At 40.2% G+C, this 14,921-nt stretch overlaps 1 protein-coding gene and 1 long non-coding RNA gene across 2 annotated transcripts; one reads left to right on the forward strand and one right to left on the reverse strand.

Moving 5' to 3' along the window:
• The first annotated feature begins 251 nt into the window (after nucleotides 1-251).
• LOC146451217 (uncharacterized) lies at nucleotides 252-12,643 on the forward strand. Its single transcript, XM_085099274.1, has 9 exons — nucleotides 252-1,241; nucleotides 4,341-4,512; nucleotides 5,065-5,323; nucleotides 6,058-6,285; nucleotides 6,764-7,018; nucleotides 7,480-7,665; nucleotides 8,600-8,722; nucleotides 10,139-10,270; nucleotides 11,743-12,643. Exons 1-9 carry the CDS (start codon nucleotides 395-397, stop codon nucleotides 11,932-11,934), a joined length of 2,394 nt encoding a protein of 797 aa, XP_084955400.1. The 5' UTR covers nucleotides 252-394; the 3' UTR covers nucleotides 11,935-12,643.
• Nucleotides 12,006-14,347, reverse strand: LOC146451218 (uncharacterized). Its single transcript, XR_014860052.1, has 2 exons — nucleotides 12,193-14,347; nucleotides 12,006-12,131 (listed from the first exon to the last, which is right to left on the reverse strand). It is a non-coding gene; the product is annotated as an uncharacterized LOC146451218 (long non-coding RNA).
• Nucleotides 14,348-14,921: the final 574 nt, after the last annotated feature.

The raw sequence follows: 14,921 nt of genomic DNA on the forward strand, positions 1-14,921 counted from the left end.
AGTAACGAAATCAACAAGATTGCAGGACCTATATTTCACCGGTAAATTATAGACAAAGACGTTCGTTTCCTTGAAGGATCTTCATGTGGGATTATCGAGAAAACAGAAGTGTTAATTTGGGCTCCGAACAGCAGGTTGTTTGCCTCGGGTTATTTTTCCTCTTTCATGTGTGACCGGAAATGACTACAGTGCTTTTTTATTTGAAGATATCACTTCACTATGATTGACTTGTCATGTGATTGACTTTTTGAAAGCCCCTGATCACACTAGACGATCAAGGGAGAACCGACACTGCATATTTAAGACTTGGAACTGTGCAAGGCGGCGATAGACCCGGGAAAGCACTTGCAAAACTGCTTCGTTTCGCAAGTGTTGTTGCAGTTTCTTGATAGTCATGGAGTCTTCCAAAAGCTCGGAAATGATAATTTTTACAGACAAGTCAGGTGTCAAAAGGTTCTGTGGAAAGGAGAGGATGATAAGTATCATCGTGTTGGCTGTGGCCCTGATCATTCTCATCGTAGGAATCGCGTTGATTGCTGTTGCTGCAACCAAAAAGAGTGATGAAAAGCCAACATCTACAGCATCTCCCAGTACTACAACAGGAGGAACAGCGGCCCCTTCGGTGGACAGGTGTAAATTTTCGGGAGAAGCGCTAAGAGTGGGACTTCCTACGTTTCTCTCGCGCGTCAAGGCTGCATACTACAAACTCCATCCTTACAATGTCTACTATGATCCAGATGTCACCACCGATAGAGTCAAAATGGAATACGTTGCTTATGATCCGACCCCTTCAACAATCAAAAATCGAACGGACACCGCCCAGGCTTTGCTGAAGGAAATTGAGGACAAAGGCATCAACGCAGACAAGTTGACACCAAGGGAGAGGAAAGCGCTCTCTCAAGTGAAGCACTATGTTCAGCATATATTCGGCCAACCTTACGATGTCAACTACTATGCGGGCGATTGGATGCTGGGTCCCAATCTGTTCTGTTGGCAGGAAATCTGCTATCATGGTTACGGTGTCTATAATGGTCTTGGAACACATCACAAGCCCTACAACGCGAAAGACGTCGAGCTCATAGAACAAAAACTGAAAACGCACAAGGCAGGGATCTTACAGTACATCGAAAACATGAAGATGGGGGTTCGAAGAGGGATGATTAGAAGTGTGGAGGAGTGCGAAGCGGGAATTAACTCGTTTAAAAGACAATACTTGAATGTTTCCCTGCACAACGAGACCGGTAAGCACCATGTACTTATTTGTTGCGCAATTGTTGTTCACAATGTACCATTCTTTTATCGTTGTGCATATGTTTCATGTTTTTCCCGGTTTTTTGAGTTTAGATTAAAAACCAGGAGAAATGTATTAGATTATTATTATTTTTTTCATTTACAAAAGATGTTGATGTAAGTTTTTATACTTTTGTTACTTGATTGTATAGAGGAGACTTAAACTCTTGATATGTACGCTATATGAGTGGTGTAGTTGTGTGAACACAAGAAACAGGTTTCTCCGTGGCTTGGCTCTCACGATCACGCTACCGAATGATGCAAAAGAGCCGAAAATGATTGACGTGTCTGTCTTGGGAGCCAGAAATACGCATGCAATGTTTACTCAGTATCAACAACCAGTAAAACCGCAGTCACACAAATCAGCTACTGTACGAAAACCAATCAAGAGATTTGACGGCCAAGTCCCTTTCGAACGCTCTCGGTATCACTTGCAAAGGATTTTTGGCACGAGCTGCCCAAATTTTTCACGACGAGCTATGTCACGCGAGAGAATATCAAGGTCATGCAAAACTATACGTGGGGAAAAAAACTTAATCAATGAGCGATTATTTTCGTGTTAAGTAGCAATTACTTGATTTTTCGAGTACTTCACAGCAGAGTACTATGAAGAGCGCTGAAAAATTAGTCCAATTGGTGCAGTGATAGCATGACAGCGATCAACATTTTTTGACGTCCCTAGCCCTGAATGGGCCTTATCACGGTTTTCAACGCCAGTTTGACGGGTAGGCAAACAGGCTTGAAATAACAGTGTTTGTATGGAAATCCGATGTCAAATAATTTTCATAAAACATCGCTTCTGAAAAATTCATGAATTGGAAACTTTTGGCAATTGGAAAAGGAGTTTTAAGAAAAAAATTGGAGGGATGTAGCTGTGCCAAAAAAGCGTCCAGTTGTGTTTTGAACTTTCCATACATTTTCCTGTATTTTTTTTCCCGCGAACTATTTTTAGTAGCAGTTCACGGCTGGCTCGCTTCACAGACAAATGTATGGAAAGTTCAAAACACGATTGGACGCTTTCTGGCACAGCTACATCCCTCCAATTTTTTTCTTAAAATCCTTTTCCTAGTGCTAAAAGTTTCCAATTAATGAATTTTTCAGAAGTGATGTTTTATGAGAATTATTTGACATCGGATTTCCATACAGACACTGTTATTTCGAGCCTGTTTGCCTGCTCGTCAATATGGCGTTGAAAACCGTGATAAGGCCTAATTGACTTAACCTCAATTATGGTTCAGTCACAGATTGCATAATTTTGCTTGCTGAGAAAGTAGAAAAAAGGCTCTGATGTCTTTGAATGTTTGGCTGTTTGTTTTCTGCAGACTTTCTATTTCGAATTTCCCAAGCCCTAGTTCAAATATTATTGCAAGTTACGCACCGTCGCCATGGCAGCTCCGGTGATCCTTGACAACTAATCACGTCTTATCATTCACCCTTTTGGTCTGCTGGAACATGTTATGTCTACGTAGGTAAAAGAATGACATTGTATTCGTTCTCTAAAAGTTCCCACAAAATTAAAAATGTCTGGTTGTTGCTGAAAAGTATCGAAAACAAACTGATTTTCTGTACTGTTTAGTAGCGTGCAAAAAGGAAATTAAAAATTCGCGTTTAGTGTATATGTATCAAGTATTTTTGGAAGAATTTTGGTACGTCAGTGTTTCCTGGCTATTGTTTAAGTTATCTTTTTGCTTTGTCTTGTTTGGCTTTAAGAACTTTCCGACTCTACTTTATAATTGCACAAGAAACACCAAAACAAACTGCGCATTGTAAAAAGAAACGTGAAAAGGCAGGTCTTTAGATTGGCTTTCGTCGGTCTGTTTACCGATGGTTATTGCGCTTTCCTATATGTCCACAGTTTCGCTGATAACAAAAATAAAACACTGTCACAATTTATATGTATTTTGGTACTATTTTAATATTTTTGTACTGTAATTACATGTTCGAGTGAAGTTACATCACGTGGGGTTCCTGTGCACACCCGAGCAGGGTACCAGATTCGGCCACCTCCTACCGTGTAGCATGAAAATTTTGCGGGTTCTAATTTTTGCGGATTTTGCGGATTGAGCTCGATCTGCAAAGTGTAAATTTATCACATAACAACAAATCAAAACTTTGAAACCAATTTCACGACGCCGGATGTCTCGCTTAACATTCCTGAGGGTATTTTGTTTACCGACTTCGTTGAGCGACTTTAAAGTTGGTTTTCACGAGATTATATTTCATTCTAGTAATTTGAGGAGATCACGCGCTCGAATAAATCAATTTGAATAATATGGCGGGAGATGCAGACGGCGATCGCTTGTTCGTCCTTCTTCTCTTTATTACTGTGTTTATGCGCTTGCTCTATAACAGAAGGAACCGATTTCATCAAAGGTTGAGATTGCTATTAGTTAGAGCCAGGAGAAGAAGAGTAGAGGCGTATTTTTTACAGTGGAAAAGCGAGTGGCTGTTGCTTTGTGGCGGCTTGCAACTGGAAATTCTTATAGGACGACGGGACTTGTTTTTGGAATTGGAAGGTGCACTGCGTTAAAACTTAAAGACGAATTTTGCTCAGCACTTCTGATGACTGCTAAGAATAGGCCTTATCACGGTTTTCGACGCCATTTTGACGGGTAGGCAAACAGGCTTGAAATAACAGTGTTTGTATGGAAATCCGACGTCAAATAATTTTCATAAAACATCGCTTCTGAAAAATTCATGAATTGGAAACTTTTGGCACTAGGAGAAGGATTTTAAGAACAAAATTGAAGGGATGTAGCTGTGCCAGAAAGCGTCCAGTCGTGTTTTGAACTTTCCATACATTTGTCTGTATTGCGAACCAGCCGTGAACTGCTACTAAAAATAGTTCGCGGGAAAAAATACAGGGAAATGTATGGAAAGTTCAATTTACGACTGGACGCCCCCCCTCCCCCCCCCCCCCCCCCTTCCACTGAATAAGGTCAACTAACGCGTGTGCACAAGACACCCCTTATTTTCTCTTGGTGCGTTTAAATACTTGGTGGAGAAAGCTCTATTTAGACAATCCAACTCTCATGTCCGATTAATTGCAGGTGTTTGGAAAGAGTGGTACGCTCAGCCATTATTGGATCCCGACTATTACACCAACATTACAGAAGAAGTAGACGACGCATGGAAAAAGACACACCGTGGAAAAAATGTCAGTGACACAATCAAGGAATACCTGGTGACATACATAGGAGAGCCAATCACCCGGATGATACGGTAATAGAACAAAAAGCTAACAAAGCTCTTTGCGTCTTCAAAGGGCTCAAAGGGGATTTCGCGAAAAGGAGAATCCGCTGAGCAAAGTGAGTGCATGTATAAAGTTTGCGCCTGCACGCACTACGTTCAGTGGGTTTCTCCTAACACCTCACAGACCCTTTTCAGGGAGATCCTCTTTGTTCAGTTAAAACTAAAACAAAAATTCCCGTACAATTGATTTAATTCAGAAAGTATTGACTGCTTCTTTCTTTCTTCTTTCTTTCTGCTTCTTTCTAGGCCACCCCTCACCGCCATTCAATGATGAAAAAATGGCGCGTTGAATTCATCGTTCATTTTTTTTTTGAGGGGGGAGGGGGGGGGGTAGTTTATTTTCTTTCTTTCTTTCTTCCTTTTTTTTTTTTGTCTTTCTTATTATTATTCTGTCAAAGATTCGATTTTGGAAAAATGAAATGAAGAATTAGGGGCGACATCCAACAGTCACATGCAAGGGAACAAGAAGTACCAGTTTTGAACAAGAATATCCAGTTTTACTAAGTTTTTCTTATATTTTAGATATCTCGAAACGGAACACATCCGCCACTGCGTTCCAAGCAATGTTTCCAGCGGTCTAGCCAATCTACCGCTTAAGTATGTTTGGTTCGATGGCAAAGAAAACAAGTCCAGGCCAACGAACCCCACTCTGCCTACTGGCGAGAAGCTGGATGGGAAGAAGTCTTATTCCATGATCATGTCATATTTCACAACAAACAAAATGACGCCTTTGGAAGTGCATGAACTCGGTAAAAAACAGCTGAATGTTCTTTACCCAATGGTAAGGTATACCTTTTACTCAGGCCGAGCAATAACACATTATATCATAACTGTGAACAAAACCACCGTAGTTAACTTGATTGGCGCGAACCGTGACTTGACCAACTCGGCCAAGGAGTCGTTTCCAGTTTCGAAGAGTTTGGATGTAATTATCTTTAATTAGTGAGCGAGAGCTCTGATTGGTTGATAGCCATGTACAAAAAAATTCCATTTTGCCATGGGTCTGTTCAGTTGTAGATTACAGACGAGGTAAGACCACAAAAGTGGCACATAGGGAGGAGATCCACGAGAGCTTGAAACAGTTGCTTGGGTGGGGATAGCGGGGAATCCGATCGCAGGTTAGGATCACCTGTAATATACAGGAGGGAGACTCCTGTCTTCTCGATCATTCAAGGGAACGAACCTCATGGTCGAGAAAGCAATAGCTTGAGATAGCCAATAACAGATATCGACAAGAGGAACAAGATTCTGTTCCAGTAGATGGCAAGTGGTTCAGGACAGTGGGTGTTGAAGATTGCCGAATTCTACTGCAAACCTTGAAACAATCTGTCAGTCTTGCCGGCTTTCGAATATCCACGTCTTTATTATTAATTATGTAGCATCATCATCATCATCATCATCATCATCATCATCATCATCATCATCATCATCATCATCATCATCATCATCATTATTATTATTATTATTATTATTATTATTATTATTATTATTATTGTTTTTTTTTTTTTTCCTTAGATTCTTGCCGTTGCCAGAGAAGTCACCGGAGAATCAAATAACGATACAGCTGTGCTGAAATTCAGAAAAAAACTCAATTCGTCCGAAAGCTATTTTAATTCTGCTCCAATCCCCAAAAACGAATCCGGCAAAGAAGCGCACAGGAAATGCAGTGATATCGAAGGCGCAAAGAAGTATTGTCCAACACGATGGGCTGCCATTCAGCTGTGGTTTTCTGAATCAAGAAAGGTACTCAACTTTTAGCCGTCATTGTTAGCTTCAAAAACCCGGTAAAATCGAACTTTTAGCATAAGTGGCCCACATGGTGATGGTCAGAGCTAACCCGCTTTCTGTAGCATGAAGCAACTAGGAGCATTGCTACTTTCCCCCTCCCCCTCCCCCTTGATGGGATGCTAGCTCAACGCAGGGGTACCCTCAGTAGTGTGTCCTTTGTACCCATTTATACACCTGGGTCAAGACAAACGTGGGAAGTAAGGTTTCTTTTCTTGGGAAACATAGCAATGCAAAGACCAACCTTGTTTCGAACCACCGACCGTCCAATTGCACGTCCGCCACGATTACCCCTGCACCATCGCGTCTTCACGATTATTAGCTTAGATGTAACGAACTGACTTGGAACAAGAGCTCGAAGTTCATGATTCAGTTGAAAGCGCTCTAATTTATTAGTTCAAATACTAAAATTCTGTTATTCTGTGTTATATTTCAGGTAATGAGTCTTCTTGAGCCCAAGACAATCCCAATGTTCTACTTCTCGGGAGAGAAAGCGACCACGCCCACCTGTCCGGTTGACATGCGCCCCAACCTGAACCCATCGAGTGGAGCGCAGAGTTACCAAAGAAGTACCGCTGACTGCTCCCGAAGCGCCAAATACAACATTCCATTTTTCCTTGAAAACTTAGGTCCAACCTTCTCTGAATGGAGTGTCAATGCGCATGAGGCGAGGCCAGGGCATCACACCCAGGTAAACGCGTTTTAAAAGTGTTCAAATTACGTCTCTACCATAGCAATATATGTGCTCATTTTGAACATAGAAAAAAAGCCAAGACAGCAAAGTCAACTACATTTTCTTCATTTAAATCTTCTATTATCGCCTATTTTCGCTTTTAAACTTTTTGCGCGCAGCCATTCCAAGACTTCATATGGTAGCCCAAGTATTCTACACAAATGAATGTCTGCTTCCTGACAATAGCGACAACCGTATGACGCCATAAAATTCAAAAACTGATGACGACGCATGGGATATTTAAATGCAAAAATGGGCCATAACTAAAACGAAATCTCAGTTTTTAAACTAACCTTTAAAATTTACACAATAGTTCCGACGATTTAACTTCAATTTGTTGTAACAGTGAAGGTTCGCTTCAAAAATTTATTCTCGTTATAGTAAGTGCTCCATGTCGACCGGTTTTTCTTGATTGGCAGGTTCAGGGGAACGTAGAGCATTTCCGTGACAGTTGCGGCGGCGTGATCGGTTGGCTTGATTCGGTCACTTATTACACGGCGTTTACAGAGGGCTGGGCACTGTACGCTGAGAACCCGCTCATAGCTCAAGACACTGACACCTACAAGAAAGAACCTATGCAAAAATTTGGAATGCTGAAGTGGCAGGTGAAAATAGAAAATAAAGCAGTAATGCCCCGATTGGACTTCTTTTGTTGTTGTTTTTTTTTTTTTTAATTTAATTGTTTTGTTTACCGTTTGATTTTTTTCAATTCAATTCAATTCAATTCAATTTTATTCACACTTATTACAACGAAATACAATATATTTTATAGAGCAATTTATTCAGTGATTTTACATTCTACGGAAGAAGTGCGTAGTGGCCAAAGGAGCAAGGCTTTCGTGTTGGCTACCACCTCAGTGCAGTTAAATAAAATAGGGGGAAATAGAATTTATAATACTGGTTGAAGAGCTCTGCTAGTTAAATTAGGCTTAGGAGAGGAAAATACAACAGTAAGGAAAAAAGTGTTTACAGCAAATATATAAGTGAGGAAATGTATTTACTTCATGATCCAAAGTGTAATCTTCTCTTTTCGAATCCTTTCACAAGCGACAATTTAATTTTTATGACCGAAGTGAACACTTAAATAATACGATTTCTTCACCACCGAAAATGCGCAGAGTCGTTGGTGCGTTCTGGAAATCTCGTAGCTTATTCGTAGTCGTACTTTCGTCCGATTACTAGTGTCTCTGGTTGTTTACCGTTTTTAAAAACTCCGGAAATTCCGGTTGCGATGTAAATGGACCACCACTTTTTGGGTCGTCCCAGTGGAAAATGTCGGGGAGAAACGGAAATTCTGAAAAGGTAGTCTCGTTTTGCCGGTTGGGATGTAACAAACGGAAATTTGTGTTCCATTGACACGTAACGCAACTTTCGTAACAGGCCTCTAGCCATCCCAACTGTATGTGCTTCAACCGATATAGCAGTTTCTTGGGGTAAAAGGTTAAAAGGAACACATTCTGAAAACCTGAACGGAAATTCCCAATCGGAATTTCCGGCATTTGTTGAGTAAATGGTAAACGATTTTTTTTTCACTTTCAGGTGTGGCGGGCACTTCGGCTGATCGTTGACACTGGGTTGCACTATGTTGGGCTCACAAGAGACCAAGCTCTCCAATACTTCAGCACATATGCTTGGGACGATACCGATCTCGCTAAGAAAGAGGTAAGAGGCAATTAAGGCTAGAGTGAGCCGATACCAGCACCACAAATTCGATACCCGATATTCTTGGAAAGTATCGATAAATGTGACTGGTATCGGTCGTTCTCGAACTGCACCAACATCGTATCCACGTAGTACACAACCACAGTAACAGCCGTGGAACTCTGGAGATGAGAAAGGCATCGCAAGTGATCATTGAGCCTGCGCATTTCTTTTCCCCCAGAGTCTGCATTCTTTTAGTTGATACTTAAGTTTAACTAAGCGTTGTATCTGCCCGGTGTATTCCTGTTAGCCCATACTTGTTTACCATTCTACAACTAATGAAGCCTAAACCTGTTCTCCGAATTGAGCATATTCCTCCTTTAGTACCAGTTACTAGAACAAAATTCAACAATCTCTGAACTTGAAGAAAAAATAGCTAATGAAGACTGACATTTTTAAAGCATTTTCTAGTTGATTGAGTAAACGATTTGTGACATAAATTCACATAAAGAAATGATCGGCTTGAAGAGCCATCCCATAGATCGTCTTCTTCGCTTGAATGGCGGTTGAGTACCTGGCAATTCCAGGAGGTTTTGCCATTGGAAGCTACTGCTATGCAGTACACTCCATGCTTAAAACGGCCGCCGACCGGCAACAGATGATGAGCCCTTAGTTGTCACCGTTTAGTTAATGTGCACCTAACCCCAATTTTTTTTCTCTTTTAAATAAATCTTTGCACCTGTTCGAAACGTATTGCGCTATTTGGCGCCTTTTTCAACCAAATCTTGCTTGATCTAGCAACAAACCGCGGTGCGGCCAAGACGCCAATACGGTTTATTTATCGTAGTACATTGAACCGTTAAAGTGCACCTAACCCCCAAATTTTTTTCGCTTAAATAAATTTTTCCACCTGTTCGAAACATATTGCGCTATTTGGCGCCTTTTTCAACCAAATCTTGACTTTTTATAGGCTGTAAAGGTTACGAAATCTAGCCGTCATCTGTCCCATGACCGAACTAGTAAGGGGCATGGGTCTAATCCTTACTTGACGTCACAAACTGATTTGCATTGTATTAAGTCTTTGTGAAAATGCGTGCAAAGCAGTTTGTGACGTCATGTAAGGAATAGACCCATGCCCCTTACTAGCTCGGTCATGGGACAGATGATGGCTAGATTTCGTTACTTTTACAGCCTATAAAAAGTCAAGATTTGGTTGAGAAAAGGCGCAAAAAGGCTCAATGCGTTTCGAACAGGCGCAAAGATTTATTTAACGAAAAAAATTTTGGGGTTAAGTGCACTTTAACAGTTCAATGTACTATGATAAATAAACCGTATTGGCGTCTCGGCCGCACCGCGGTTTGTTGCTAGATCAAGCGCTTCCGTTTTTTAATCTTTCCGACACAATTCATTGGTGTGTTTCTTTGATGTCGTCTGTAGGTCACTCGATACCAGAGCGACCCCGGCCAGGCGACTGCTTACATGATTGGTCAACTGGAGATTATGAAAGCCAGGAAACATGCTAATGATGAACTGGATAAGAAGTTTAATCTGCGAGATTTCCATTATCAGGTAAGTCAATTTTATTCTTTAGGTGCATTCTAAATGGCTGGATTCGATTCTCGCGACTTTATACTAAATATGAGATAACGTAATTTATTATATAAAATTTAGTGGTATACTGAGTGGTAGAAAATCGATAAAAACGCTATCCCGCTAGTGGCGATATCATTTTTATCCACACATGTGTGATATCATTTTTGACCAATCAGCTCGCAGTATTTTCGCGCGTTGTCAAGCACTTGTGGTTTTCCGAAGGGTTTCCGCCGCTGTCGTTTGGTCTTTTGGGAGTTTTTGAGTTGGTCTTTTCGCGAGTCGAAGGTTTATTCTAAAATGGAGACAAGCTCAAGCAGATTTGTTGAGATCACAGATAAGAAACTGATCGAATTCGTAGAAGCTAGAGCAAGAAAATCCGAATACAAAGAGGAAACCTGCGTACGACGTCGAGTTGTGTGAGGGTAGTTGAAAGCAGCGATGAAAGCTAGGACGGTATGTTCAGATTTACTTGTTACTGTAAGCCAAATTTCTAACCATATTTAATATGCCATTAGTTTGTACGAGGGATAGATTTTATTTGTGGCCTTTTCGCTTAGTCTTACTTTGTATTGACATAACTCGGCCTGGTTTACCATTGATACAAATAAACAACTGACTGTAAGCTTATGTACTCAATTTCAAACCTTAGTTTTTGAAATAAAGAACAAAGCATATTTTGCTGTATTGTGAGGATTTTATATAATAAAAAGAAAATTACACGGTCGCTTGGAGATACGAAATTTCTCTTCTCATGTTGAAAAATATTTCACTCGTTCGCTGCGCTCACTCGTGAAATATTTTTCAACACTCGAGGAGAAATTTCGTATCTCCGCGCGGCCATGTAATATCCTCTATTTACTATCATGGTAATTCAATTTGTTGAGGTTATCTGATTAATTTGGCCCTTTATTATCCAGAAACTAATATTAATCACCTACTAATGAGCTTTTTGATATAACAGGATGAGCAATTGTTCAGAGCTTTAAAAATGAGCCGAGTTATCGGCTTTTGAACAACCGTAAACACAGTTAAGACCTCTAATTACATTGCGTTAACGTGATAAGAAATTCGAATTTGATGGAAAGTATTTTTCTCATACTCGCTTGCGTAGACACGCACTCGCGTACGTTTGGATCTTTTGTTGTGCCTGCATGTTACAACATTATCAGTTCAAGTTTATTCAAAAATTCAAAAATTTAGCAAAAAAGAGAGAATCAGATTGGCCCGCAGGTAGCGAGAACTAATCTAGGCGGGCCAGACTTACAACTTTTTAAGGATAAAATTAATATTATTACAGTTATTGCAATCAAAGACAGAACAAATAGAATTTAAGGGAGGTAGAGAAATCACGAGTAACACACACACATACAAAAAGTTGAAAATTAGCGAAAAACAAAAGTTAACGCGTTGCAGATGAGGGCATTATTAAACTTTTTTGTCTTTGATAGGTTCTGAAACAGGGATCCTCTCCTCTGGCTTACTTGACGGATCACGTGAATAAGTACGTGGCATGTGTCAAAGATAAGACCAAAGAAGGATGTGACGTGATCCTGAATCCACCAAAGAAAACCCAAGCAAAACGACGAGCAAAAGCAGTGCGCTGGCCAATAATAGAGAAGGAGATTGAACATTACATTTGATTTTAAGAAGTCTGTAATACTTTTTATCGCTAATAGACGGAGTGAAAAATGAGCTAGGTCATGGGCGTCTGAAAGAACTAACTTTACTACTGACTAACAGACGGACGGATTGATTGACTGACTGACGGCCTGACGGATGGATGGACTGACGAACTATCTCACTGACAGACTGACGGACGGATGGACTGACTGACGGACTGTCTCACTGACTGACGGACTGTCTCACTGACTGACAGACAGATGGACTGGCTGACGGACTGTCTCACTGACTGACAGGCAGATGGACTGACTGACTGACAGACTGTCTCACTGACTGACAGACAGATGGACTGGCTGACTAACTGACTCTCTCTCTGCCTAACTACTTGCCTGCTTGCTTGCTTGTCAATTTAATATGCATTTTCAATTTCCTTGGTGGAAGATGATTTATTATTTTATTTCGCTGTAGACCCTTACCACATGATGGTAAGGGTGTTGTATACCCGTCGCTTCCCTGAAAAGTCTATTTTGTGTCTGAAAATAAGGACTACTTCCAGGACGTTAATTGAGAGAAACTAAGAATATACCCAAGAAAGGTGAACACTGGACCCACCAAAATAAGACTGATTAGCTCTGACAGGCCAATTAATCAAAGATTCATTGTAGCTAAATAGTTTATCCCAATTGTATGTATGATCGTGAAGCCAGTATTAAAAACAGAGGAAGCTTACCAGTAAAGTTTTCTTTTTTTGTATGGATTTGGGGATGCCATCTCAGAGTAAGAGACATTTGTATGAAATCTGGGCGAACTTTGACAGCCAGGTCCCGGTTGTTTGAAATTTAGCCGATTAACGCTTATCCACGATTAAGTGTTTTTTAAAGTTTTTAACTCGCTCCGGTTAACAGGTTTAATTAAAAGGCTAATTTCAGGTATGAGGAAAAGAAAAAGTCAAAACTGAGGGACAAAAATCTTTTGGAGAATCTTTATTGATTTGTAATTTAGAGTCGGCGTCTGTAATTTTCAACTAATGTGTTTTGGGTGAGAAAATATAAAATTCCTCAAACTTTCTCAGAAGAAAGGACTAGATATAAGTAATTCACATTCATGTAACTTTCAGGTCAATCAAATACATATTTTAGCTGCAGGACAAATATTTCGGTTTTCAGCTCTCAGGGGGCACTCAGAGCTACTCAGGGATCGATCATTTTACTACACATCGGTAACACCTGGGTTTGGATATAAAACGTAACTAAAACTAAACGCCAAGTTGGTACTCGATTAATTCAGGACGGTTATTTCCAATTTTAATAAAAAGCTGAATATTTTACCGCTTTTTTAACTTTTCTCTTTTGTGAACCATTTCGGCAGGTACAAAAATCGGCTAAATTCAAATGAAAATATCGCCAATGGTACATTACTAGACTACACCCAGGTCTTAGGTTCCAAGTATTAGGTTTCCGGGTCTTAGGTTTCCAGGTCTTAGGTCTCTAGACACCCGTTGGTTACCTGCTCTAGCTAGGAGTAACTGCGCCTCATTTTGCAAGGAAGCATCACGGACGTCGTATGATTTTAGATGTGCTTTTATGTCCTTGACACAACTCTCTAGCGCTATACTCCTCACCACTGCAGGTTTTGCTGCACTCAAACTACATGTTCCACCGACGAAGGTTGCGTATAACCGCCTGTCGTCATGACCTATAAGTAGCAATTGCATTATATAGGGGCCAATGATTGTCCCGAGAGAATAAACAAAAGCTCACTTTTGACTAACTTTAATACCTCTCAACCCCTCCAGTAAACGTTGCCAAACTGAACGCGAAATTACTTGATCATCGATGGATAGACAGGTGGGTGGAGAACTTTCTGTGTTTATGTCGCGCAATCCAACTTGTTGACAGTTCGTAAATTTTGGCGAGACTCAGTTGTGTAGACCTATTACGTGCGTTTCACAGAACCTCACCATCTGACCTCAAAAGTACCATCCACTGCAAAGGTACGTTTCTTGTAGATAGCCTTTGGCTCACGTATGAAAAGAAGTCGAATAATTTATCAATTTAGATTGTTTTTGAAGAGCGAAATTGGCTTATTATGAACAGGTGGTGTGACAATTTAAACAACACTTTTTTCAAAAATTTGTCTTGTTTCTTTCAAATTCGCGGATGATTCATCGAAAATATGTTTTTAATCCACAGAAAATATTAATATCAGGAAGCAAAATATTTTGTTCACTTCGGGTATTTCATGACACGAGGCGATTTTAGATTGTTTTCCTCCGTATATTATTACAGTGCGACGCGCCTTAGCGTGGCCACCCAACAAACTTTTTTTTACAAGTTAGCCAATCAGGATACGCGAATTTGATTTACGGTCACGCCTCCTTGCAAAGTCCAACAGACAAGTGACGCAACACCGGAATTTTTGAAAACATATCGTTTTGTATTTTATGGCTAACTTGTAAAAAAAAGTTTGTCGGTTGGCCACGGTAAGGCGCGTCGCACAGTAACCCGTCGTCGTTGAGCTGCTTGAAAATTTAGTGTTTGTTTACATAAAGTGCCCTTTGTAATTTCAACTGTCAAATTTCGTAGGTACGTTGACCCCAAAATTTTATTGCATATATTTGAAGGGACGACGTTGTTCTTTAACTGGGGTGTACTTTTATGAATTTAGCCGATTTTTGTACCTGCCGAAATGGCTCACAAAAGAGAAAAGTTAAAAAATCGGTAAAATATTCAGCTTTTTATTGAAATTGGAAATAACCGTCCTGAATTAATCATAAACGTCTTCTGATTTCGAATACCATCTTGGTGTTTAGTTAATTAGTTACGTTTTATTTCCAAACCCAGGTGTTTACGATCTGTAGTAAAATGATCCCTGTGTGCCTTCGGAGAGCTGAGAAACCAAATTATTTGTCCTACAGCTAACATATTTATTTGAACGTTATATGAATGTAAATTACTTACCTAGTCTTTTGCTTTGAGAAAGTTTGAGGAGGAATTTTATTTTTCTC

The sequence above is a fragment of the Pavona decussata genome, unplaced genomic scaffold (assembly GCF_977016875.1).
Source record: "Pavona decussata unplaced genomic scaffold, jaPavDecu1.1 SCAFFOLD_391, whole genome shotgun sequence".
Taxonomy (NCBI): domain Eukaryota; kingdom Metazoa; phylum Cnidaria; class Anthozoa; order Scleractinia; family Agariciidae; genus Pavona; species Pavona decussata.